The 26,155-nt window shown below is 42.1% G+C and overlaps 1 protein-coding gene across 4 annotated transcripts in view; it reads left to right on the top strand.

Annotated features, from left to right (window-relative positions):
- FILIP1 (filamin A interacting protein 1) overlaps nucleotides 1–26,155 on the top strand; it is a 221,516-nt gene that overhangs the window by 137,250 nt on the left and 58,111 nt on the right. For all 4 annotated transcript variants that reach the window (XM_061427232.1, XM_061427230.1, XM_061427229.1 and 1 more), the window contains 2 exons: nucleotides 9,676–9,849; nucleotides 18,140–18,318. In XM_061427232.1, coding sequence (XP_061283216.1) covers nucleotides 9,676–9,849; nucleotides 18,140–18,318 — 353 coding nt within the window. The remainder of the gene's footprint in view (nucleotides 1–9,675; nucleotides 9,850–18,139; nucleotides 18,319–26,155) is intronic.

Genomic DNA, 26,155 nt, shown 5'->3' with positions numbered 1-26,155 from the left:
GTCCATGGAATTCTCTAGACAAGAATACTGGAGTGAGTTGCCATGCCCTTCTCCAGGGGATCTTCTTGATTGAACCTGGGTCTCTTGCCTTGCAGGCAGATTCTTTACCATTTGAGCCACCAGGAAAGCCTTTGTATGTATATATCACATTGTTATGACCAACCTAGACAGCATATTAAAAAGCAGACATTACTTTGCCAATAAAGGTCTGTCTAGTCAAAGCTGTGGTTTTTCCAGTAGTTATGTATGGATGTGAGAGTGGACTATAAAGAAAGCTGAGTGCCAAAGAATTGATGCTTTTGAATTGTGGTGTTGGAGAGGATTTTTGAGAGTCCCTTGGACAGCAAGGAGATCCAACCAGTCCATCCTAAAGGAACTCAATCCTGAATATTCATTGGAAGGACTGATGTAGAAGCTGAAACTCCAATACTTTGGCCACCTGATGAGAAAAACTGACTCATTGGAAAAGACCCTGATGCTGGGAAAGATGGAGGGCAGGAGGAGAAGGGGACAACAGAAGATGAGATGGTTGGATGGCATCACCAACTCAATGGACAGGAGTTTGAGTAAACTCTGGGAATTGGTGATGGACAGGGACGCCTGGCGTGCTGCAGTCCATGGGGTTGCAAAGAGTTGGACATGACTGAGCAACTGAACTGGCTGACTGACTGACCACATTGTTTATCCATTCATCTGTCAATGAATACTTGGGTTGTTTCCACCTTTTGGCTATTGTGAATAATGCTACTATAAATGTAAGTGTTCCTGCTTTCAATGCTTTGGGGTATATGCCCAGAAGTGGAATTACTGGATAATACAATAATTTATTTGTAATTTTTTGAAAAACTGCCATACTGTTTTCCATTGTACCTAAATCATTTTACAGTGTACAAGGACTCCAATTTCTCTATACCCTTGTTGATACTTGTTACTGTTTTTGATGATAGCCATCCAAATGGGTGTGAAGTGGTATCTCACTGTGGTTTGACTTCTATAATGATAAGCACTATTGAGTGTCCTTTCATGTTCTTGCTGGCCATTTGTATACCTTAGAAATACCTATTTAGGTTTTTGTTGTTGTTAACTAGTTGCTAAATAATGTCTGACTCCTTGGCAACCCCATGTGTGTATCGGAAAAAAAAAATGCTAATTCAAAAAGATACATGCACCTCAACATTCACAGCAGCATTATTTATAATTTCCAAGATATGGAAGCAACCTAAATGTCCATCAACACTTAGGTTGATGAATGGATAAAAAAAGATGTAGCAAGGGGCTTCCCAGGTGGCACAGTGGTAAAGAATCTGCCTGCCAATGCAGGAGATATAAAGAGACTTGGGTTCAACTCCAGGATTGGGAAGATCTCCTGGAGTAGGAAATAACAATCCACTCACTATTCTTGCCTGGAAAATTCCATGGACAGAGGAACCTGACTGGCTATATAGTCCATAGGGTTGCAAAGAGTTGGACACAACTGAGCCTATATACATACATACACACACAGAGCCATAAAAAACCCCTAAATTTTGCCATTTGTAATGCCATGGATGGAACTGAGGGCATTATGCTAGTGAAAGTCAGGCAGAGAAAGACAAAAATATTGTATGATATCACTTATATGGGGAATCAAAAAAATACAACAAACTAGTGAATATAACAACAACAAAAAAGCGGCAGATTCATATCTATCCAGAACAAACTAGTGGTTACCAGTGGGGGGAGGGAAGGGTAGTATAAGGGCGTGGGATTAAAAGGGGCAAACTATTAGGCATAAACTGCAAGGATATACTGTACAACATAGGGAATATAGCCAATATTCTATATAACTATAAATGGAGTATAACCTTAAAAAATTATGAATCACTATATTTTATACCTTTGACTTATATTGTACCTCAACTATACTTCAATAAAATTTTAAAAATTAATGTCTGTTTAGGTCCTTTGCCCATTGTAAAGTCAGATTTTGTTGTTGAGTTATAGCAATTCTATATATATTCTGGATGTTAATCCTTTATCAAACATGATATGCAAATAATTTCTCTCATTCTGTGGGTTGCTTTTCTGTCAATTCTGTTCTTTGATACACAGAAGTTTTAAGTTTTGATATAGTTCCATTTATCTATTTTTTCTTTTATTGCTTGTGCTTTTCGTGTCATATCCAAGAAATCATTGCCAAATCCAATATCATGAAGTTTTTCCCCTATGTTTTCTTCTAGGAGTTTTAGCTCTCCATTCAGGTTTTTTATTTGTTTTGAGTTAATTTTTGTATAAGGTAAGGGTCCATCTTCATTCTGGGTATCCAGTTTTCCCAGCGTCATTTGTTGAAAAGACTATCCTTTTTCCATTGAACAGCCTTGACATTCTTACTGAAAATCATGTGACTATGTATACGAGGTTTTATTTCTGGGATCTCTATTCTGTTCTACCAGTCTAAATGTCTGTATTTATGCCAGTATCATAATGTTTTGATTGCTGTAGTTTTGTAGCAAGTTTCGAAATTATAAAGTATGAGACCTGAATTTTGTTCTTTTTTGAGACTGGCTCTTTGGCTGTCCCTTTTGGACATTTGTTGTCTCTTGAAATTCCATATGCACTTTAGAATGGATTCTTCTATTACTGCAAAACAAACAAACAAAAAAATCATTGGGATTTTGAGGAATTTTCCTTTAATAAATTCAAGCTATCATGGTAAGCAAGTTTTAATATGAAAATAGCATCTGCTTGTGATTTTAAAACATAATTTTAGTATTTAGTTTTGGCCACACTAGGCTTTTGTTGCTGTGTGTGGGCTTTTTCTAGCTGTGGTGAGCAGGGGCTACCCTGATGTGGTGTGCAGGCTTCTCATTGCGTGGCTTCTCTTACTGTGGAACTCGGGCTCCAGAGCCTGCTCAGTAGTTACGGCACACAGGCTTCACCACCCCGGGGCATGTGGAATCTTACTGGACCAGGGTTTGAACCCATGTCTCCTAAATTGGCAAACGGATTCTTAACCACTGGATCACCAGGGAAGTTCTGCTTGTGATATTTCTTTTTTCTTAATGTATGTATTTTTAACTGAAGAATAATCACAATATTGTGTTGGTTTCTGTCATACATCAACATGGATCAGCCATAGGTATACATATGTCCCCTCTGTCTTGAGTGATATTTTAATAAAAGCTTTTTTTTTTGGATAGTTCAGCTGAAGTGCTACAAAAAAGTGATCTTTAATGAACAAGCTGTATAGAGACTTTTAGGCTACTATTAACCATAGAGTTACAGAGAGAAATTTCTAGAGAAAAACTTAAACACACATTTTTAGTCCTAATGGCCCTTTAACCATGTCTGAATCTTCTCCTTGTATGTTGCTGTGGCACAAATTATGTTACCTTTGCTTTCTAACATTGAGGAGGGAAAAAAAATGGGAAAAAATGGGGAGAAAAAAAGGAAAAAAAAACCCCACTAATTTCTATAGTGATAGCTAATACTACCATAAATTACATAGCTTTTATTCTTCTAATACGTTTATAATATTCCATTTTACCTAACTAGAAAGAACAGTATAATTCAATTTGTATGAGATTTAAAGATAGTTTGTTTCCTGTAGTAACATTCTGATGGAATGCACTGTTTTTCCTTATTCAGTTTACATATTTTCTTTTTGGAATAAACTTCAGAAGAAGAAAGTGACTCCTAAACTGTAGACAAGAATGTCAGATGGAAGAGCAGAAGTTGAAAAATGTAATTGTTTAGATCTTTTAAACAAGGCTAGTTAAGGTTGTTCTGAGCTTTTCAGTGTCAGTTTATGCCTCTCTGACTTTACATCAATTAATTTTAATTTTCTTTCTTTTAACAAATATTTACTGAGTTGCTATCATGCAGGCAGGCACTCTTTTAGTAGACATTGTAGATATAGTCCCTGACCTCAAAGCAGCTCACAGCCTAAGAGACAAGGAGGCCAAGTAAACTAATAAATTACCTTATTTAAATAGATACAGAACATTGAGTTGAGTTCCCAGAATGGGGAAGTATTTACAGAATGGGTATATGTTAGTCTTCCAGGACCATCTTTCCTAGGGTCCCTTAGCTCAATGCAGTGATATTCATATTCATATTTAGGTAGCAAATTAAATATATGAAAAAGTGATAGTTTTTAAAAACGGTGACATTCTGTTTCTTCCAGAGAAGCATAGAAATAAATTTATTCTGTCTTCAAAATATATCCCCCATTCAAGGTCAACCGCTCTTAGCAGGGCATGGCTTGTTTGAGGTGTGCAATGTCAGCAGTTAGGAGCAGGCATCTCAAACTTCCTACCTGGCTGTGTTCCCTCTCAACTTAAGTAAGTGGACCATCATGCTGGGGATCATGGTGGCACCATCTAAGAAGCTGTCCCAAGCTGTTCACCTCAAGCAAATGTTTTCTAAGTCTTCTGTTTTGCCCTAAACATTCAAGTCAATATTAATATTGTATCAATGTTCTGAAAGAGTTTTAAACTACTTACCACCCACCCCAAGTCTTTAACTAATCTGAGAGCTTCAAGAGGAGGCACCGTGTTGAATTTGAAGTTCAGTGGCTCATCTTGATTCCCCATCCTCTTAGAGTTAGACATGTACCCATTTAGAAGTGCGGAATGGCTTTGTCATATGGGCATAAACACTAAATATTGTCTCTCACTCATCATGGATTTTCCCAAAGATTAAAAAATCCCACAAGTTTAAAACATAGTTAAAGTTGTCACCAGGCACAGTCATCAACATTGGAACTGTGCCTTTGAAGAAAGCTAAGTTCTGGAAACACTGTCAGTGAAATTCAGTTCTTGAGTAGAGTAAGTCCATCATGGCTGCCCTGCAAGATGTAGGAACATTTTGGAATATCCAGTCTCCTGTCCACTCCCTGTTTGCCTTTGCATAACCAACTCATCCCAGTTTGCCTGGGACTGTCCTGATTTGCCAAAGTCCAGTTTTGTGGGATTTTGTTCTTCTTAGTCCCAAAATGAGACAGTTGGTCACCTTCATTTGCACAGAGGTAGCAAATACTTTCACCAGTTCCCTGCAACCCTCCTGGTTTATATTGGTGGTCTCAAGTGACCACAATTCCTTGGTGAAGATCAGTGAGATTGAAGACCCAATGAGAACAGGAGAAACCTCTGGGGCAAGCACATCCTTGGGAATCAGATGGTCCTGCTGGGGGGCTTGAGCTAACATAGCAGATAATTTAAGTGCTTTTGGTGTTGAATTGACCTAAAGTAGTGAGGAGCCTGGTCTTTCCAGGTGGGGCTAGTGGTAAAGAAGCTGTCAGCCAATGCAGGAGATATAAAGACACTTAGGTTTGATCCCCTGGGTTGGGAAGGTCCCCCGGAGAAGGGCATGACAACCCACTCCCATATTCTTGTCTGGATAATCCCTGGGACAGAGGAGCCTGGCAGGCTACCGTCCACAGTGTTGCAAAGAGTTGTGCATGACTTAAGCGACTTAGCACTCATGCACACAGTGAGGACTCTGGTGGGCTCTAGTCCATGGGGGTCACAAAGAGTTGAACACGCTCAAGCACATGAACACAGTGATGTCTCAGTGCAGCTTTGCATTAATCACAGTTCCTGGATCGCACCATTAGACATGCTGATTCAGAATCTGTGCGTTTTTAACACAGGGAATGAGCTTTCTATCACACCAATCTGACCATGTCACAATTCTGTGGCTCAGAAATTCCAAGGCTCAGACTTTCCTGGTGGCCCAGTGGATAAGAATGTGCCTGCCAATGCAGGGGACACGGGTTCAATCCCTGCTCTGGGAAGATTCCACAAGCTGAGGAGCAACAAAGCCCATGCACCATAACCACTGAGCCCACGCTCTAGAGCACGTGAGCCTCAATTACTGAGCCTGCAAGCTGCAACGACTGAAGCCCATGCACCTGGAATCTGCGTTCCGCAACAAAAGAAGCCACCGTAGTGAGAAGCCTGCACACCACAACCACAGAGTAGCCCCCGTAGTCTAGTCTCTAGACTAGTCTCACTGCAACTAGAGAAAGCCTGGGCACAGCAATGAAGACCCAGCTCAGCCCAAACAAAACAAACAAACAAACAAAAAGAAAGTCCAAGGTTTCTTGCTATTTCATGATAAAACGCACACTCACTATCTGGTTTACAGGCTTTTCATGACTTGTCCCTTGTTTATCACTCTAGCCTCCTGTGGCCTCAGCGCAGGCATCTAAATCCATTCAGTTTGACCTTTGCCTACAGGCTTCCCTTGGCCAAGAACAGTCTTACCCTAGCTCCACCTGTCTTTATCCAGCTGAAGTACTCATGTGAGATTTCATGTCACTTTCTCCAGGAAGCCTCCTCTCAGCTCAGATTCAAGTCATAAAGACTCTTCTGAAGTTCTTAGTCTTTGATATCTCCTCCGTCCTAAGGCTTACCGTGTTATAATGTAAATGTCTTTCAATTGTTTTTGTGGTTTCCCTCTAGAGTGCAATGCCTCAGAGTGCAATTATATCTCCAATACTGAATGTGCACAAATATTTATTGAAGGGATGACTGGATTCAGCCCTCTTTTGAACTATGTCATCTGTGTGGGCTCCACCTCTCCTGTGTCTTATTCTGTTGCCTCCCTCCCTACTTTGACAGCAAAGTCCACAGTGTGTGTGCATGCTAAGCCGCTTCAGTCATGTCCAGTTCTTTGCGACCCAATGGACTCACCAGGCTCCTCTGTCCATGGGATTTTCCAGGCAAGAATACTGGAGTGGGTTGCCATGCCATCCTCCAGGGATCTTTCCGACCCAGGGATCGAACTCACACCTCCTGCAGCTCCTGACTTGCAGGTGGATTCTTTACAGCTAAGCCACTGGGGAAGCCCCAAAGTCCAGAGACCCACCTTTCACTTGGTGAATGAATCACATATTCACCTGTTGGCCCTGGGCTTTGCAGAGCGGCTCTCTGCTGCCCTCAAATGTTTTGGATCAGCTCTTTATGCAGCCAGTTGAGACAACCCATTGTTCCTGGAGTGCGGTTTCAATTCAGCATGGCCATCTTTGTTCTTGGACTCTGTAGGCCTCCCTTGGCAGGAAGGGTTACTATGTAGGATGGAAGAAAGGATGGGATCCCTCTGTGCCTGTTTCTATACCCTAATCTTCTATTCATTCCCCATCATCATGGCTAAGTCAACTAAACATTTTCATTGTCTCTTCTCCCTCTGATCTCCTTCTCTCTCCTTTCTTAAACTCTCTTCAAAGTATTTCTCCCTCTGGTTGTTTTACATCTTTAAATACAGTGGTTTATTTAACAGCTACCCAGAACCCTAAGACTTTAACTGCTTGCTTGTGGTAAAACTTCCACGTGAAAACAGTCATGTTCAACAACAGGAACTTTCTTACACTTTGAATTTCATTCCTTTCTACAAAAATTAACAAGACTCTCAAAGCAGAGATGTAAAGTGGTTTTATTTAATTGAATCATGATTCAATTATTGAGTCATGTTTAAAGTAATAAAAAATATTTATTGTGATCACATCTTCATTATTTCACTGATGAAACAGATACCATGGTTTAATTAGTGAATTATGAATGACTGATTTACCATATTAAACCATTTTAAATAGCAGTGATTTATAGGCAACATGTATATTCCTTCCATGATTATTATTATAGCAATTAAAAAGCTTTTAGTTCCTGATGAATAATGTGATTCTAAATATATAATGCACAGTGTTACATAACCATGACCTCTTTTCCTTTGGTAATTGGTGTCTAGGGTAATTGAACTCAGAATGAAATGTGTGGTATATGTAGTATATCACAATCAATACAGTTCAAGCATAAGCACATTTTTTAGGGAGAGAAGAAATGGGTGTTTCATATCAGTTGTTTTCTTCTAAGAGAATTCGAAAGATTTGGTTAAAAAGAAACATACCAATAATATTTACATATTTTTGAACCAGATAGCTTAAACTTTTAAACTAAAATAGCTACCTATTTACAGTTGTAAAGCTCTTTGTTTACACTGTCTGATAACAATGGACATACCTTGGACTCCTTCAGGACAAGATCACCATACACAGATGTGGAGCTGGGCCTTGTACAGGGGTGCCTGGCAAAGGACTCGGTAGGAGTCCACTTTTCACGCTAGGCAGACTGCACCCTGACTCAGAGCTGTGACTCCTGGAAGAAGCAGGCACCTCTTTCTAATTTGCAAAAAACGCTGCATAGCTAGCCTGACGCTGTGTCTGTGCTTTGTCCTTTTGCCCTGCACGGAAACACATTGCCTTTCCATTAAACTATTTTCTGACTTACACTTTCTCACTAATCCCAAACCACTGGTTTCTTCAAAATTAATATTTTCCATTTTTGTCTTGAAAGAACACATGTATATGTGGCAGAAACAATATGGGGAAAATCTGCAAATTCCAGTCTATTGACGTTTCTGTAATAAATTCATCTTTGGCCATTTGGAATTAGATGAATTCAGAGACTACGAAAAAGCAATAAAAGCAAGAAATCTCATGAAAGACAAACTTTATACTAGGGGTCCTGTCTCAGAGATAAGAGTTAGCTCCTTTCTTTAGAATGCTGTGATAATGAGCCAGGTTTATGATTTAAAACCCACTATTAGCATCACATAGGGGAAAAAAATCTCCTCCACTGTCACAGACTGAAATTCTGTTGCCACCAGTTTGTTCTTTGGTCCAAGCTGGGATGAAGTCAGGGTACTTCGTACCCATCACCTTTACTGGAAAAACAAGTATACAACCAAATGGGAGTACGTTTAGTCAATGTCAGTTCCATCATAGCTACAAAGTTCATCAGTCCTCATCAGTAGGAAATATATTCAGATATATTTGTATTATGTGATGCGGACCACAGTCAATAGGACTGAAAGCCTATAGTCATGTGGTTTTCTCAAGAGCGTGAACAAGACACTAAAATTTTGCTAAAAAAAACAAAAGAACAACTCCCATTCCATCAACCTGACTCCTCTGACTGGCAGTCTGGATATCACAGGAGTTAAATTTCATATACATGTTTATGTATGGCTGAGTCTCTGCTGTTCACCTGAAACGACAACATTGTTAATCGACTATAGCCCAATACAAAATGCTTTTGGTATTATAAAAACACATTTTTTTCACCTTCAAGTGGGAATACATTAAATTGAGAAGCCCCACCCAGCATCATGTGAGCTGCCGACCATGTGTTACTGTGCAAGATGGATCACTTGATGGGAAACAGGAAATCGCTAATAAAGGTTGTTTTTGTTAATTACACATGGAGTAAAAACCAGAAGGGGAGAGAGCAGGGTTTTATTTTAAGCCAGATTTGAGTACTACATTGAGGGCATAAATAGAAAACTTTACATCGTCGTTGACCTCATGAGCACTGAAATGGGCTAAGTACCCCTAGGAGCAGTCCTCCCCCTTCTCAGAATCATTTCTACTTACAGCAATTTTTATGTAGTTAATATTAGCACAAACCCTTTTCTCTGCATGCCTGCTTCCTAGCAACCTGAAGCAGAGTATCTGCTTGCCAATCTGCTTTTGGTAAAAAAAAAAAAAAAAAAAAAAAGAACAAAAAGCACCCAGTGGATTTGCCAATAACCGTGACGAGACACGGGATATATTCAATAAACTCCGTGTTGATTTTGTGAGCCCGGCAAAGGATACATGTTGTCAACCGTTTGACCTTGCTGTGCTTTCCATCACAGGCCAGGGAAGATGTGATCCACATGCTGAAGACGGAGAAAACTAAGCCTGAGGTTCTGGAGGCTCATTACGGGTCTGCGGAGCCAGAGAAAGTGCTCCGGGTCCTGCACCGAGACGCCATCCTGGCCCAGGAGAAGTCCATAGGAGAAGATGTGTATGAGAAACCCATCTCAGAGGTAAAAACTTACCCCTACAAGTCCCCCAGCAGGGAGCCTCAAAGGGAGGTCTCTGCATCCTTCCATTTGACACACTTCAACATTTCCTTTCAAAGGCAAACATTTATTTAAGATGCCCTATTCCCTGGTGGCTCAGATGGTAAAGAATCTGCCTGCAATGCAGGATACTTGGGTTTGACCCCTGGGTGAGGAAGATCCCCTGCAGAAGGGAATGGCAACCCACTCCAGTATTCTTGCCTGGAGAATACCATGGACAGAGGAATCTAGTGGGTTATAGTCCATGGGGTTACAAAGAGTCGGACAAGACTGAGTGACTAACTCAGTGACTAATTTCAATCTAGAATTAAAGTATAATTTAATAATTCATGAATTATTGTGGATACAGTTCACTGATAAGAATTGTAGAAGTATTTTCTTAAATGTACTTAAAGCCCAAAATATATTTCTCATGTGGTTATGACAGTTACCTGCTCTTCAGTTTTTTATTCTTTTACAGGTGATATGTATAAAATTTTGAGGTGCTTATGGGTTTTAGCATTGCATTTTCAGATTATTATCAAACTGGTAGCCTAAAACTAAATTGATTTTTATTATTGATATTTATGGTTATAAAGCCACTTGGTTTTTATATCTTATAAAAGACTTGGTCATAATTTAAATGGTCTCATGTGAGTGGCTAAAACATAAAAGTTGAGGCAAAATCCCAATGGAAGGTTTAGAGCAGGGAATCTAATAGGACAATATTTAATCATTTTTATACAGGACTGTATTAGAAACTCTTGCTGTTAATTACTCATAATGTTAAAAGTACATGTTAAAAATACTCTCACGTCAAAGTTGGATTTGGATGCAGAATCAGAGAACCAGTTGATGGATCTAGACATACTGACCCTTTGGAATTCATGTAAAAAAAATCATAGATGTGAAATTAGTATTATAAATGAATAATGAACACAGAAATGAAAAGTATGAAGCAAGTTGTTGTAATTTAACTTAAGACAAGCCTTTGCAGCAACTTAGTTTGACAGATCTCAGAAAGATCTGCTTTAGAATGTATTCACAACAGATTGATGGCTCCACAATTTTGTAATTTCTGCAACAAGAATGAACTGGAGTTCTGTTCTCATCTTTTCTCTAAACAATAAGAGAGAATTATATGATAGGATGGGCTTCCCAGGTGGCGCTAGATGTAAAGAACCCACCTGCCAATGCAGGAGACATAAGAGATGTGTGTTCGATCCCTGGGTCGGGAAGATCCCCTGGAGGAGGGCATGGCAACCCACTCCATATTCTTGCCTGGGGAATCCCATGGGCAGAGGAGCCTGGCAGGCTATAGTTCATAGGGTCACAAAGAGTCAGACACACCTGAAGTGAGTTAGCACGCATGCATATTATGATAGGATAGAGTCAACTGGCTGGATCCAATTTCACATCTGAGATAATCCCTGGCTTGTTCAGGTCACTTCCGCTCTTTAAGCTTTGGGGTTCTCTGTCACGTGTACGTCTCATGGACTTGCAAGGACTAAATGAAGCAATGCCTGGAAAACTTTTAACATAGTTTCTGGAACATAATAGCTACTCAACAAATATCAGTATTTGCTGGGAGCTGAGGGTGATAATTGCTCACACTCTTTATCAGTTCCCAACTTGGAGGGATGTGAGGAGTAAAAGACACAGGGGAAAGATCAATTTTATATTGTTATTATAACCACCTGGATTGAAGAACTCGGCTTGGTTAAAGAGCATCATTTGGGCATCTTAATTCTTTTCTCCCAAGTTAGAGCTTGGAATGACCCCTAAGGGGAGAGGTAGGTCTTCAGAGCACACACACCCAGAATCACTGCCTCCCGCCCACATGATGATGCTTCTTGGTTCCTTCCCCGCTCAACAGTCTGAAGCATTGTTCTTCCCTGGGGAGGAGTGAATGATGAGGAAGAGGGAAAAACAGAAGCTACTTTTCCCAACACTGGCAAAAACGAGAGAAAGAGGATGCTGCAAGGAGAAAAGATTCCCCTACCATTTATAGATTTTTGGTTTCTTAACCCTTTGGGCTTTATAATCAAGTTCTTGCTACTCAGGAGCAAGGGAGTTGCTTCCAAGTTCATGATGCAAGAATCTCATATGTCACTGTTCCATTACCTCCTGGGACTATGAGCAGATAGTCTAGCTTTTGTTCCTAGAAGTCATGCTGTATCTGCATGCATTCATGTTAATTCAGTCCTGTCTGACTCTTTGTGAACCTATGGACTGTAACCCATCATGTTCCTCTGTCCATGGTATTCTCCAGGCAAGAATATTGGAGAGGGTTGCCATGCCCTCCTCAAAGGGACCTTCCCAACCCAGGGATCGAACCTGTGTCTCTTATGTCTCCTGCATTAGCAGGTGGGTTCTTTACGGCTAGGGCCACCTGGGAAGCCCAGAAGTCATGCTGTACCTCAAGCCAAAAACCACTGCTCATTCTACTTTTCATACCAAATTAGGCCCAACTAGGTCATCCAACAGAACCCATTAAAGGTTAAGCAGTGAACCCAACATGGTAGATTCCCCCCCTTGCCAGGTATCTGGGGAGAAATTAAACAGAGAATATTAAATCCCCCAGAACTTCCTTGTACATTAAATTCTAAGATATCAAAATTCTTAATTCTTAAGCAAAATTTCAAAGAAATTAAGCTTTCGGTTTCTTTCCTTCCCAAATTCTTATTCTGCTTAGCCTTAGCCAGAGGGATTTTAATCTGAGGCATTTTCAAAGATGAATGAATATATCCTGACCTCCTCTATTCTGTTTATTCAAAGAGGCTAAAGATTATTAGGACACATGCAGTTACCATAGTATCAATCTCGCATTCATAAATTATTAAAAATGCAAGAAAAGCCCCAGCTCCAAGGTCAATTTATCTCAAGAGGAATGATTTCTTGACCTCAGGACTCAGCATAACGCAGACTCATGTTACTCTTACCAAGACTGAAGCAGAGATTTTGGGGATGTCTGAGGAAAGGAGGATGGATAGAGAAAATCTTTAGCTCTGACAGGATGCTAGTCAGCGTGGGGGAAGCTGTCCCATCAGATGGAGTCTGCCACCATCAAGAGCTTAATAATTGTGGGGCATGGCGAACCTTGGGTGGGGTGGAGGAATCTGTTTGCATGTACTATCCTTGCCCTGAGTGACACTTGAAACACATCTCTCTTTTTTCAAAGCTCAGGGATGTTTGAGTGGTGACATCCTATATGCCTAGGTCTTCCCACCTGAATGTTTAAAACCTCTGAAATCATTTGCTTTTTTCATTAACAATGCCCAGAACTAGGCAACCCATCTCATACCAGTGGTTTTTCTTACTGCCCCCTTATTTCAGGGGTAGCACCCCTTCTCCCAGGTGACTTTCTGAAACCTCCCTGCCTTACTGCCAAGTGGGAACCATACCGTACCCAGGTGACCATTCCTCAGAACTTCCCTTCTCTCTTATGTTTGAACTTTCTAATTCTTAAGTAACTTGTCCTACTCAAGGCAACAAAAGTATTGCCTTTTGTCACAACTTTTCTCCAGTAGGAAGGCTCAGCTGAGTTTTACTGGTATTGTTGTCTTCAACATTTTGACTAGTTTTTCAAATGGTCCCCCTCTTCCTCCATCACTATTTTAGGGGCTGTAGAGTTTTTTCCTTTTTATCTTTTTTTGCCTCTACTTACCCTGTGGTTTCAGGCTTCCCAGGTGGCGCCAGTGGTGAAGAATCCACCTGCCAAGGCAGGAGATTCAAGAGACATGGGTTCAATCCCTGGGTCAGGAAGATCCCCTGGCATAGGAGATGGCAACCCACCTCAGCATTCTTGTCTGGAAAATTCCATGGACAGAGGAGACTGGAAGGCTACAGTCAAAGGGGTTGCAAAAGAGTCAGACACAACTGAGCAACTGAGCATGTGCACGCACACACACACACACACACACACACACCCGATGCTTTCAGACTCAGACATTTGTTTTCTGTATATTACCTTCCACACTGTGCATCGTGTGGTCACCCTCCATGAGAGAAGCAAAACCAAGGAGTGACGAGTCTGCCAAGAGGAACCCTTGTTTAACACAAATCTTATCTACTTTTACTTTCTTGAGTTGGATGATCCCTCCTCAGGAGATTTCCACAACACACCTGTGCTTGGACACATCTGCTGCTGTCCTGGCCTACTCCCCTTTCATTTCATCTTTCCCTCAAAATTGACATCTTCAAGTTTCTTGTGTATGTTCACTCAGAGCCCGTCTGGGATAGCTGACACCCTGAGACTCTCCCCAAATTGTTTCAAATATCCTACCCTGATCTTCTCAAGTTTTAATTCTTACGTCTGTCTACATTTTATGTAACCAATCTGAATAGCTGTTGCAGTCTGCAAGAGAAGGGCGCTGTGTGATCTCATGAAGAACCTCCGCAGTTTTGCAGTATGCTCCCCAAGTGTTTCCTGGATCCTGATTCATCTATTCTTTTTGGTGGAGGGGGGTGTCATGTTGCTCTGCTCTCTAGGCTCTCCAGTCTCTTCTTCCTCTGTCACCCACTGTGATTCAACAAGGACTAAAATATCTCCTTTTCTATAGCTTTATCTTTCAGAGCATTTCGATCCATTTTCCTTCTGTGTAAACACACTTTGGTCTTTTAAGACCTCCCATTTCAAGTAGATTTCTCGCTTCCTAAATTCCTTAATACTCTTCCCCTTAGCCCTATGTTGATAATAGACTAAAAATCAGTTCCTAAATCGTGATTCTTTCATCTGAAACATACTGAAATTTCTCCCCATCTCAAGTCCCTGAACTTCTCCACCAACTTGATTCAGGTACTATGATGATCTCATTCAATTTTCCTTCCACCTCTATCCAAGTGGAAGCTACATTTCCAAAAGAATCGGTGCCCATTTCACTTTCACTATTCAGTAATAAGAACTCCTGTTCCTCTGTGGTTGAGCCACCGTTTGGAGCCTGAAAACCAAAAGCCATGGGACACAGTGTACACAATTAACGAATCTACAGAGCTCACAGTTATGGGAGCGGTCTTCAGAGTCTCAGGACAAGCCACACAGATATAGGAGGTTAGTCCACCTCAGCTCTCTCCTAGGAGCTCCGTGCCGTTCCAAACAAAGTAACGAGTCACAGGGTCTGGCAAGTCTGCTCTATTGCTACCCATGTCAGTTCTTACATCCAGAATTTAAAACTGAAAGCTAAATCCTCATACACTAATGCTTTGTTGCTAAAGAGGAATTTACTAGCTTTGCGGTTTAAAATCTAGGTTTGCAGTTCTGGGTGGAAAAGGCAGTGTACGCATCAGCGTCTCAGCATCCTTCCATAGGCATTCAGGGACAAAAAAGACCATCTTCCTGATTATGCAGTCAGTACTGAGGTCGAGCAGAGCTGATGCAGGTGAGGTGAATGTGGCCCCTGACACCAGCCACTTCGGGGCCTAGCCCCAGCGTGTAGCTGCTGAGAACAGAACAGCCAAGGGCCCACAGGGACAGAACATATTTAAGCTAGGGCCGAGAGGTCCCACCTAGGCTGCCCCAGAGCAATTAATATCAGCATATGCTGTTTTTTCTCTAGATACCCCGACAGTGTCTCTCTCTCTGGATACTTCAGTCAACCATCCAATTAATAACGCCCCCATCTTCTCCTCTTTTGAAAGGATGGAGGAATAACTGCAGGAGTCTGACATATGACTTGAAAGATTAACTTTAGTATTGACATAAATAGATAGATCACCACCACCAGTTTCCTATCAGCTTCTCTCCTAAACTCTGGAGGGAGCAGTGAGGGAGAGTTTGGACCCTCAGAGCACAGAGTACCATTTTATGTAGACAGGGTCAAAACTAAGAAATGAAAAAGCTGGACTTCTAATGCCCAGCTCCCTGTCCGAAATATAACCTTCAAATATGTCACCCTTCCTTCATTAGGGAGGAGTGGGTCAGGGTATCAAGAAACAGGTAGAAGCTGTTCTTCCAAATAGTCTCAAAAGGAGGGAAGGCCTTACTTTACAACGAAGTTGTTGTTCAGCTGCTTGGTGGTGTCTGACTCTTTGCAACCCCATGGACTTGCGGCACACCAGGCTTCCCTGTATTTCACTAACTCCTGGAGTTCACAAACTCATGTCTATCGAGTCGATGATGCCATCCAACCATCTCATCCTCCGTTGCCACTTTATCCTCGTTGCCCTCAATCTTTGCCAGCATCAGTCTTTTCCAGTGAGTCGGCTCTTCTCATCAGGTGTCCAAGGTATTGGAGTTTCAGCTTCATGAAGTCAGAAGGATCAAAAAGGGGAAAGAGTTGCTCCTTCTACATTTCTGATGATGTTCCAGCAATGCTTGACAAATTCGATAGCATGTGGTAAAAATCACACTCGTGGAGAGATGCAGAGTGCTTGGGGAGAATATTTTGTAATAGGAGCTGTCTCAGTGAGAAAGTCTCTTGTATAGACTGTCCCATTTACACTGCAGAAATGTATCAGAACACATAAAAGTACAATTAGCCTCCCTGATGATCTCAGGCATGACAGGCCACCAGATCGCCTGGGTTTCCCCAGTCTGTTGGTCACCTGCTCTTAGGCAAGGGGGTGGAGGTCTAATCAGAAGGCACTGAGGATTATGGGGGTAATATCTCTTTTGCTTTGGGCCCCACAAATGATTCATTCACAATGAAGGGATATATACAATTGTGGAGGGAACCTCAGATCCTCCTTATGACTGAAGGGCAAACATGGAACATCCAAAGAATAGCTCTGGAGCTGATCCCCACGGAGCTACTCCACTGAGTCTTACGGAGTTGGCTGTGGGATTAAGAATGGATCCTAGGACTTCCCTGGTGATCCAGTGGTTAAGAATCCATCTGCCAATGTAGGGGTCACAGGTTCGATCCCTGGTCCGGGAGGATACCACATGCGGCAGGGCACCTAAGCCAGTGTGCCACAAGTACTGGGCCCATGCTCTAGAGCCCATGCTCCCCAACAAGGGAAGCCACTAAAATGAGAAGCTCAAGCATCACAATTAGAGAGTAGCCCCTGCTTTCCACAATTAGGGAGAGCCTGCCCTCAGCAACAAAGATCCAGTGCAGCTAAAAAAAAAAAGAATGGATCCTAAATATGTCTGATTCACCCAGAACAGTGATTCTCAACAGGGGGGTGGAGGGGCATGGGGACTTTCCCTTCAGGTGACATCTGACAACATTTGTGGATAGCTTTGTCACAACTGCAGGTTTTAGTACCAGCATCTAGAGGTCACAGGCCAGGGATGCCGCTGAGCATCCTCCAATGCACAGGAAATAAGAATTAATTGGCCATAAATGTCACTAGTGCTGAGGGTTGTGAACTCCTGCACTAGGGTTTGGAGAGGAGAGTAGGATGGAGAACTATCAATACTGTAAGATTGGGTCCTATTCAACAAACATTTACTGAACACTTACGTTGTCCCAAGCTCTGTGTTAAGCACCAGGAACTAAAAAGATGACCAAGGCATGGTGCCTTAGAGATCTTATAGCCTGGCCAGAGACACAGGCACAAAACGTCCTGTAAAAATATTTGATAAGATCTCTTAGTTTGAGATATGTGCTCTCCACAAATTCTGAGACTCTCCCTATATTTAGTATCTCTTAAAAGGAGAGGATTGTGGGTCCTTCACATACTTTTCCTAGAAATTCACTTAACTACAGGCCTTAAAAAAAAAAAAGGGTTGCAATGATAATTTCATTCTACCAGGGGAGGAATTTGTTATATGTGCCTGCCGAGCTCTTTATTTTTGTGAGATTAGGTGGGATGCTCTTCTCTTTCTTTCTGAGTACAGGCCTTTGTGCTGTCTCATCGAAACAGTAAGTCTGTTTAGGAACCACGCATAGGTTCATAGAAAAAGGTCAGAGGCCAGAAGTTACTACAGCCTTACCACCTAGTTCATACAGTCAGCTGACCTAGAGAACATGATGGAATCAGGGGGAAAGCAGAGAATAGCAGACCCCATGCCCTCCCCTTCAGGTAATAAACCACTGGGCTTAGTTGCTCAGTCATGTCCCACTCTTTGTGAACCCATGGACTGCAGCCCACCAGACTCTTCTGTCCATGGGATTCTCCAGGCAAGAATAATGGAGTGAGTTGTCATGCCCTCCTCTAGGGGATCTTCCCAACCCAGGGATTGAACCCAGGTCTCCCGCTTTGCAGTCGTATTCTTCACCATCTGAGCCACCAGGGAAGCCCTGATAAATCAAGAGACAAATTATTATTATTTAGAGTCATAAGTAAATGAAATAAAATATTACATTCTTTCCCATGTTGGCTTACTCAGCTGGACAGACTCGAGGAAAAGCAGAAGGAAACCTACCGGCGCATGCTAGAGCAGCTGCTTCTGGCTGAAAAGTGTCACAGGCGCACGGTGTACGAGCTGGAGAACGAGAAGCACAAGCACACGGACTACATGAACAAGAGCGACGATTTCACCAACCTGCTGGAGCAGGAGCGGGAGAGGTAACTGCGCATGCTCGTTGGGGGGCGCGCTCTCATCCTGCCCACTTCCCTCCAGGGGTCAGATTTCCATCCAGGAGCTCCGGAGACACTTGCCTGGGGCCTAATTCCTAACTTCTGAATGGTTTGCAGAGAGTGAGACAGACTTTGCCTGGAACTATTAATGTGACCATGTTGGGGGTTCATACAAGTATGACACACTGATGTGAAAAGCCAGAAAGCCATACTCAGGGAGCTTCCATTTTAACTTGATCAGCGAAGCACCTCCGTTTGAAAAGCCTCTCTACTAATTGCCGTTTGTTAGAAATAATCTATTTTTCCTCTTTGAGGTTAAAATCCACTTCTTCGGAGAAACAAATTACTCAATTTAACCATTTATTAATAAAATGAATCCTATTCATTCTTAACACGGTTATGGAAAATCTTACTATTTGGTTGTTATAAATTACTTAACTAGAATTACCTGCTTAACTTTCTCAGGGTTGCGTACTTCTTAAAAACTCAGTGTAAAACAAAACAAATTTAAAAATTCAGTGTATGTGTGTTAGTTGCTTAGTCGTGTCCGACTCTTTGCAACCCCATGGACGTCAAATATGGAGAAGGCAATGGCACCCCACTCCAGTACTCTTGCATGGAAAATCCCTTGGATGGAGGAGCCTGGTAGGCTGCAGTCTATGGGGTCGCTAGGAGTAGGACACGACTGACTCGACTTAGCCGCAGCAGACCTCAAATATGTAGGTAGTTTTCTCAGACCAGGGATTGCCACGTTTGAAGCAGAGACTTCAAATAGAAACGCTTTGATACTATCCAGCTTTTTCAGCATCTTCTTTTTATCTTATTCTTTTCCTTTTCCTTCCTTCAGCTGAATGGTTACATCTGTGAATTCCACGATCTTTGAACCAATAACACTGAATCGTGATGCTTTGAGTTACCAACCGTGTCCGAGTCTGTGTTTAGGGCTTGCAAATAAGAGCCATTTGGAAAGAGCTTCACCGGTCCCAGCTTTGCTGTGTCTATTTAGTTACAAAAAGGAGATCTGATCTTCCCATATTAGTTTATTTGTAGAAAAAGTTACTTTGATAACAGAGTAATTAAAAGCCTGAAACAGAATAGGTTTGTGTTAAAATTCTTGGAAGTTATTGGTAATATTTACTCATTATCGGACTCGGCACATCCCTTGAGGGAGGAGAAATGGATGAGGGAGCAAAGGCTGAAGTAGTACATGTAATACCCTCCTCTTATGGTGTAGCTGGTAAAAAGTCAGCTTTCCAATGCAGGAGACACAAGGGATGCAGATTCCATCCCTAGGTGGGGAAGCTCCCTGAAATAAACTGCAACCCACTCCATTCTTGCAGTGGATTTTCCAATCCTGGAAAATCCCATGGACAGAGGAACCTGGTGCACGCATGCAGGTGCTCGCACACACACACACCCCGTTTTAAGCCTGTCTTCTGTTCCTAGAGGCTCAAGTTTAGCAGCTTCTTGTTTGGATAAATGCTGCTGCTAAGTCGCTTCAGTCGTGTCCGACTCTGTGCTACCCCATAGACGGTAGCCCACGAGGCTCCCCTGTCCCTGGGATTCTCCAGGCAAGAACACTGGAGTGGGTTGCCATTTCCTTCTCCATGTTTGGATAAATAGATGGTCTAATTTGATATTTTGGGGAAACCAACCAGAATAAACTCCACCTCCTCAACTTCTCTGAACTTTCCAACCTCAAGCATAGGTAGTGAAAACAAGATTTTAATGTTGGTGTAAAATCACGTATATCTAGGTGTCTTGTATTGGACTGTGGTCAGCTAATAGTAGCAACTTGTTTGATATCTCTTTTAAAGATCTGAAATCTAATAATTTTAGAGAACAGCTGTGTGAATTATTTTCTGGTCTGTTTGTCAACCATTTGGTCTAGAATGAGATATGTCTGCTTTTTTCTGCAATTTCCCACCTAAGCTAAATGCCTGAGGTGAATTCATCTACAGTGGTTGTATATAAATGAAGCATGTGGATGGAGAGACTGTACTTACCTAGCTGCTTCTTTTTCTTTCTTTTCCTAATTTCTGTGTATTATGAGAATCATGGAAATAATAACAGTTGATGGAGAGCTTTATAGTTCGCAAAATACTTTTATAGTCATTATACAGTGAGCTTGTCCCAAGTGTATTTATTTTCTAACTTCATGTTGACCAATTCGAGACGAACAATCCCAATTCCCCACCCCTCCATCTGAGTTGTTTCATTTTACCAGAGCAAGTACGCAGTGATCTCTCATGAACAAAGTGTCGTGCGTGCACTTGCTCAGTCGCCTCAGTCGGGTCCGACTCTTTGTGACCCCATGGACTGTAGCCCCCAAGCTCCTCTGTCCATGGGATTCTTCAGGCAAGAATACTGGAGTGGGTTGCCATTTCCTCCTACAAAAGTGCTGTGTAGAAAGTTTTAAAAATCAAAACTGCATTTAAAAATGATATGCCTCAAGCTGTTTTTCATAGTAATACATTGATGAGCACTACTGGGATATGTCACCAAAAGTACATGCTTGTCCAGCTACTCTATGGCTTTGAAATAGTATTTTTGACTCAATAGGTTATACTTCAGTACTTTATATATTTTCCTGTCAGTGTTCTTGTCCAGCCCCCCCGCCCCCAACTGATTGCCAGCGCACATGCTGTGGGTCCACGCTCACCAGACACTCATTATGCTAAATTAGACACCCTCACTAGGAGGACTGTGATAACTTAAAGTGGCATTCTCTGCATTTCTCTGTGTTCTGAAGCAGCCACAGTGACTGGCTTTGCTGAATTCCTGAAGCAGTGAAGCCTTTAGGATTTTCTCAAAGGTCAGGCCCGGGAATCCTGCTGCCCTTTGGAAGCAACCCTGCTAAATCTGCTTGGGGTTAAATCCTTCTTTGAAGTAAGCGATCATAATTAGATCTGCTTATGGGGGCTGGCAGTTTGCTGACCTGGGGCTTGCTTTCCTGTGGGCAATGTCACCAGGGGCTTGTCCCCCACAGGCCCTGGGCCGTGACTCAGGGAGGCCCCAGCGCCCCAAGTGGCTGCTGCACCTGGACTACTGCTGACGGAGAGCTGGCTTTTCCAAGCCTGAGTGGGAGTCCCGGCATAGACTATTCCAAGTACTTCATTTGCTTTTTTGTTTTGCTCTCCCTTCCCTCTTTCTCCAGAAAAGTCCCTTTTGTGAGGAAAAAAAGAGAAGAGAGAAAGAGAGCCAAGAACTTTCCTTCAGAAACATTTCCCTTTGTTTTTCCTGTGAGCATGTGTCAGGGAAGGAAAAAAATGAGACTTGAGATAAGCCCAGGTGGTTTGGTCCTTAGAATCACCCAGCTTCTACTGCAGGTGCGGCTCTGTAGGCTGCCTCCATCTAGACAGCTTCTGATTAGGGGGTGGCCAGAGGAGGGGATGCAAAGCCAGGGGACTCGCCAGACATGTATTGCATCTAGGCTCCATTTTCTATGCTTGTCCTACATTTGAAACGCCCCTGATTCTGGGAAAGATTGAAGGCAGGAGGAGAATGGTTGGATGGCATCACCAACTCAATGGACATGAGTTTGAATAAACTCTGGGAGTTGGTGATGGACAGGGAGGCCTGGTGTGCTGCAGTCCATGGGGTTGCAAAGCGTTGGACACAACTGAACAACTGAACTGACTCTGTAAGTGTTTCTCACATCCTCTGGAAAATGGTTAAAGATAATAAAAAGGGACCCAGGCAGATAGGATCAGTAGCAATCAAGATTCAGAGAAATCCTTGGTTAAAAAAAAAAAAAGCCTTGGCTTAACGAGCATTGCAAAAGACTTCTGAGGTCAGCCCTTCCAAGTCTCTCATTCTACAGGCTGAGTAACTGGGGCCCAGGATAAATGACATGGCTCAACTGAGACCACAGAGCAGGGCACTGGGCCAGCACCGCTGTACGAATGAGTCCCTTGTGCAGAATGGCTTGTTTTATGTTTTTTTTGTATGCGTGGGCTCCCCACCTCCAAGCTCTTATGTCCAAACTATGACACAGAATCTTATTAATAAAAGGCAGAATTATGGTTATCAGGAGGATATAAGCAGATATTTTAGGACCAGTGGTGTCTTTAGACTGTCAAGATAGGAGAAGCTTTGGAACAGCATCTGTTGGAAGCAGCAGCCTGGGGACTTGTTTTGGAGCAGAGTTTGAGTAGCACACACCGGTGTTCCACTTCTGATGTATTCTGATGGGAGACCGATGCTGGTTATAGCGGAGGTAAATAAAGCACCCCTCCAAGCTTCCCCATTGTTGTGGCCACTGACCTGGACCCTGAAAGTGTAAAAACTAAGGAAGCAGAAGTTATTTTTCATTTTTCAGAAGTTGTTTGGTTCATCCTATATAAAAATTTCACAAATTAAGTGCCTGCTGCTGCTGCTGCTGCTGCTGCTGCTAAGTCACTTCAGTCGTGTCTGACTCTGTGCAGCCCTATAGACGGCAGCCCACCAGGCTCCCCGTCCCTGGGATTCTCCAGGCAAGAACACTGGAGTGGGTTTCCATTGCCTTCTCCAATGCATGAAAGTGGAAAGTGAAAAGTGAAAGTGAAGTCGCTCAGTCGTGTCCGATCCTCAGTGACCCCATGGACTGCAGCCTTCCAGGTTCCTCCATCCGTGGGATTTTCCAGACAAGAGTACTGGAGTGGGGTGCCATTGCCTTCTCCAAATTAAGTGCCTAAGAGGACTAATATATTTCTCTGGGCTTCCTTTACTCTAAGTCAAAAGACTGATCATAATCTACTACCATCATTTACTTCATGTTTATTTTTACAAATAGTTACAGTTATATTCCCAAGTTGGGAATAGTTATATTCCCAAATCAAAAAGTGAAAATAGCATAAAGAATGCACTGGCTTAACTAGCACTATTTACAATATACATGAAAGTATCCTTCATTGCATTAAGATAAAGACCATTTTTAACTGTTATAGTCTCCATATTTTGAGTCAGCTTGACCTTAAAAGACATAATTCTGAGCACATGAGATCACCCTCAGAATTTATAACTTTATTCTCTGCATGAACTGAAAGACTGCTAATTTTAATCACGCACTGCTCTAGGGCTGCTTCAAGAATGTCAGAATACAGGGAATACAGTTACATCAAAAAGTACTTTGGAACTTACAGAAATATTTGAGGGGGATGTATGTACATGTTTGTGTGTGTAAATTACGTGAGGAGGGCTGTCTAAATCTTTAACCAGAGTTATAAATTTGAAAGCGTTTGGATTCTATAGGCTCAACTGGGCCTACATAAATAATTACATCATCGTGTAGTATTGCAGCAAACCTTCCAAGTATAGGTTTGTTTTTTTAAAAAAAATCACAAACCAGCATCTCGAGAGAAATCTCTTAACTAGCACATGCAGGAATGGGGGCCTGATACAGGGGAAATTTTCAAGCCCTGTTTTGATGGTGTTCCTTTAGGCCTGGTAAGCGGGGACAGGCTACACCATTGCTCTCGCCTGTGTCCAGGAATGACCGGAGCAAGTTTGTGAAGTCACTCTAGTGGCCTGGGATCCTAGGAGATATTCTTGGCTCACATTATAGAAGATGCACATCTGGTTCCCTGGCATATTTCCCTTAAGTTTCTTCGATTTAGCTGGCTTATCTCTATCACAGTAAAATGGACTTTTCTCCATGGTAGCACTTTGTAGAAAAGTATCGCTGCTGACATGTAAACCATCAAGTTTGATCACGCAGACAGTAATCGATAGGTGGGAGGTACTGGCAGGAAACAGCAGAGCCTTCTTGTCTGTGCTTAGCCCGAGGCTTTATGCTGCTCACTAGTGGATTAGATGGAGAAAGCGATGGCACCCCACTCCAGTACTCTTGCCTGGAAAATCCCATGGATGGAGGAGCCTGGTAGGATGCAGTCCATGGGGTCACTAAGAGTCGGACACGACTGAGCGACTTCACTTTCACTTTTCACTTTCATGCATTGGAGAAGGAAATGGCAATCCACTCCAGTGTTCTTGCCTGGAGAATCCCCGGGACGGGGGAGCCTGGTGGGCTGCCGTCTATGGGGTCGCACAGAGTCGGACACGACTGAAGTGACTTAGCAGTAGCAGCAGCAGTGGGTTAGATGTCATTGACACCCCTGATACATTGGACACACACACGTCCTGTTTAATCCTTATAAAACTGTATGAAGGGACTTCCCTGGTGGTCCTGTGGTAAAAAAAGAAAAAAAAAAATCTGCCTGCCAATGTGGGTTCAATCCCTGGTCCGGAAAGATTCTACATGTTATGGATCACCTAAGCCTGGGCACCACCACTACTGCTGAGCCATTGCTCTGGAACCCATGCTCCATAACAAGAGAAGCCAGCAAAATGAGAAGCCCCTGACCACAACCAGGAGGAGCCTCGCTCTCTGAAACTAGAGAGAGCTGGCACAAGGAGACCCAGTGCAGCCAAATTAACGAGTTAAAAATAGATAAATAAATCTTTTAAAACTGTATGAAGTGTAGTGACTATCCCTATTTAGAAGATGGGAAAGCAGACTAAATTCCTTCCACCAAGGTCACTTGCCAACAGTTAATTGGAAGAATCAATGTTTGAACTGAATTTCTTACAGTAAAAACTGACAAACAACAAAAAAAAACCTTTTGCACTTCCAAGTTCTTATCTTCTGATTGAAATGAACACCTCATTTCTCCAACGTTTGGAGGAAGGAAAGATGACTTAAAATGTTGATTCTTTGGATGGCACATCCATTCTGTCTGTGGGTTCGGGATTCAAATTCATAGATTTTAACTCATCATGAGATATGCCACCTACTATCAATATCCTACTGACTAAGAAAACTACTAGGAATAGACAGCTTCTAAGAAAGGAGAGGAATTAGAATTCAGAGACTCAATCACAGTTTGACAGTTGACCTTCTGAAAGAACGCCAGGACCAAACTCCACCTTCCAATTCCTCTTACCCTTGTGATATGCAAATCCTACTGGAAAATGTGATTGAAATGATGGAGGTTGAGGTGATTTAGACTTCGCACAGCTAGGGCATTTGTGTTGAGGGGTAGGTGGGAACTGTGTAAAGGAAGTGATGTTGTGTCTTACCTAAAGGGACCAGGCAATCAATGACTCAGATAACTTCCCAAAGTTGCAAGATGGAAAAGGAGTTGGTCCTCTTAAAAGACCCCAGTCATTAACCTATCTACGATTAGCACTGTGGAGCTAGGAGCCTGCTACTCATCCTGAACTGGACACTCCATGGATGAAATATGAATAAGCCCACTAAAAATGCCCTTGAGGTTCATTTCACCAGATCCCAGCTATACAAAAATGCCAAGCCTTCAGTGGATGTGATTGTTTTCCAAGCTTTATAGAGTTCTCGTTCTCATTGAATTAACAGCCTCTGATCTAAGATTCTTCAGAGTTTTAGTAATAAAACTTTGAACAGATATGCCAGGGAAGGTTGATTATCTGATCAACATAATTTTCTAACTAATCAAAGGTTATGATATGAATTAATTTACTTTTTCTGTTTTGGAAAATATTTCTCAAATATATTTTACTTTTTCATGAAAATGTTGACTATACCACAAGATCCAATTAAGTCATATTTAATGATTCAGGATCTTATAATGCTGTACCCTGAGTAATTCTGTATGTTACAACCTCAGGGCCTATTAGATTAGATTCAAATCTAAATGTCAATTATGGTTGCATTTTACTGTGGATAGGATGGTGGAAGATGTTTTCCAGATATGAGCGTTTAACCTGGCTAACCAAGAATTTTAGTTAATTAGATTCAGCATATTTGAACTTTTACAACAACAACAGCAACAGAACTTGAACCAAGAAGGACTCTGATACTATTCAA

This window comes from Bos javanicus, chromosome 9 (assembly GCF_032452875.1).
Source record: "Bos javanicus breed banteng chromosome 9, ARS-OSU_banteng_1.0, whole genome shotgun sequence".
Classification (NCBI taxonomy): Eukaryota; Metazoa; Chordata; class Mammalia; order Artiodactyla; family Bovidae; genus Bos; species Bos javanicus.
This window is presented reverse-complemented; position numbering and strand designations above follow the sequence as displayed.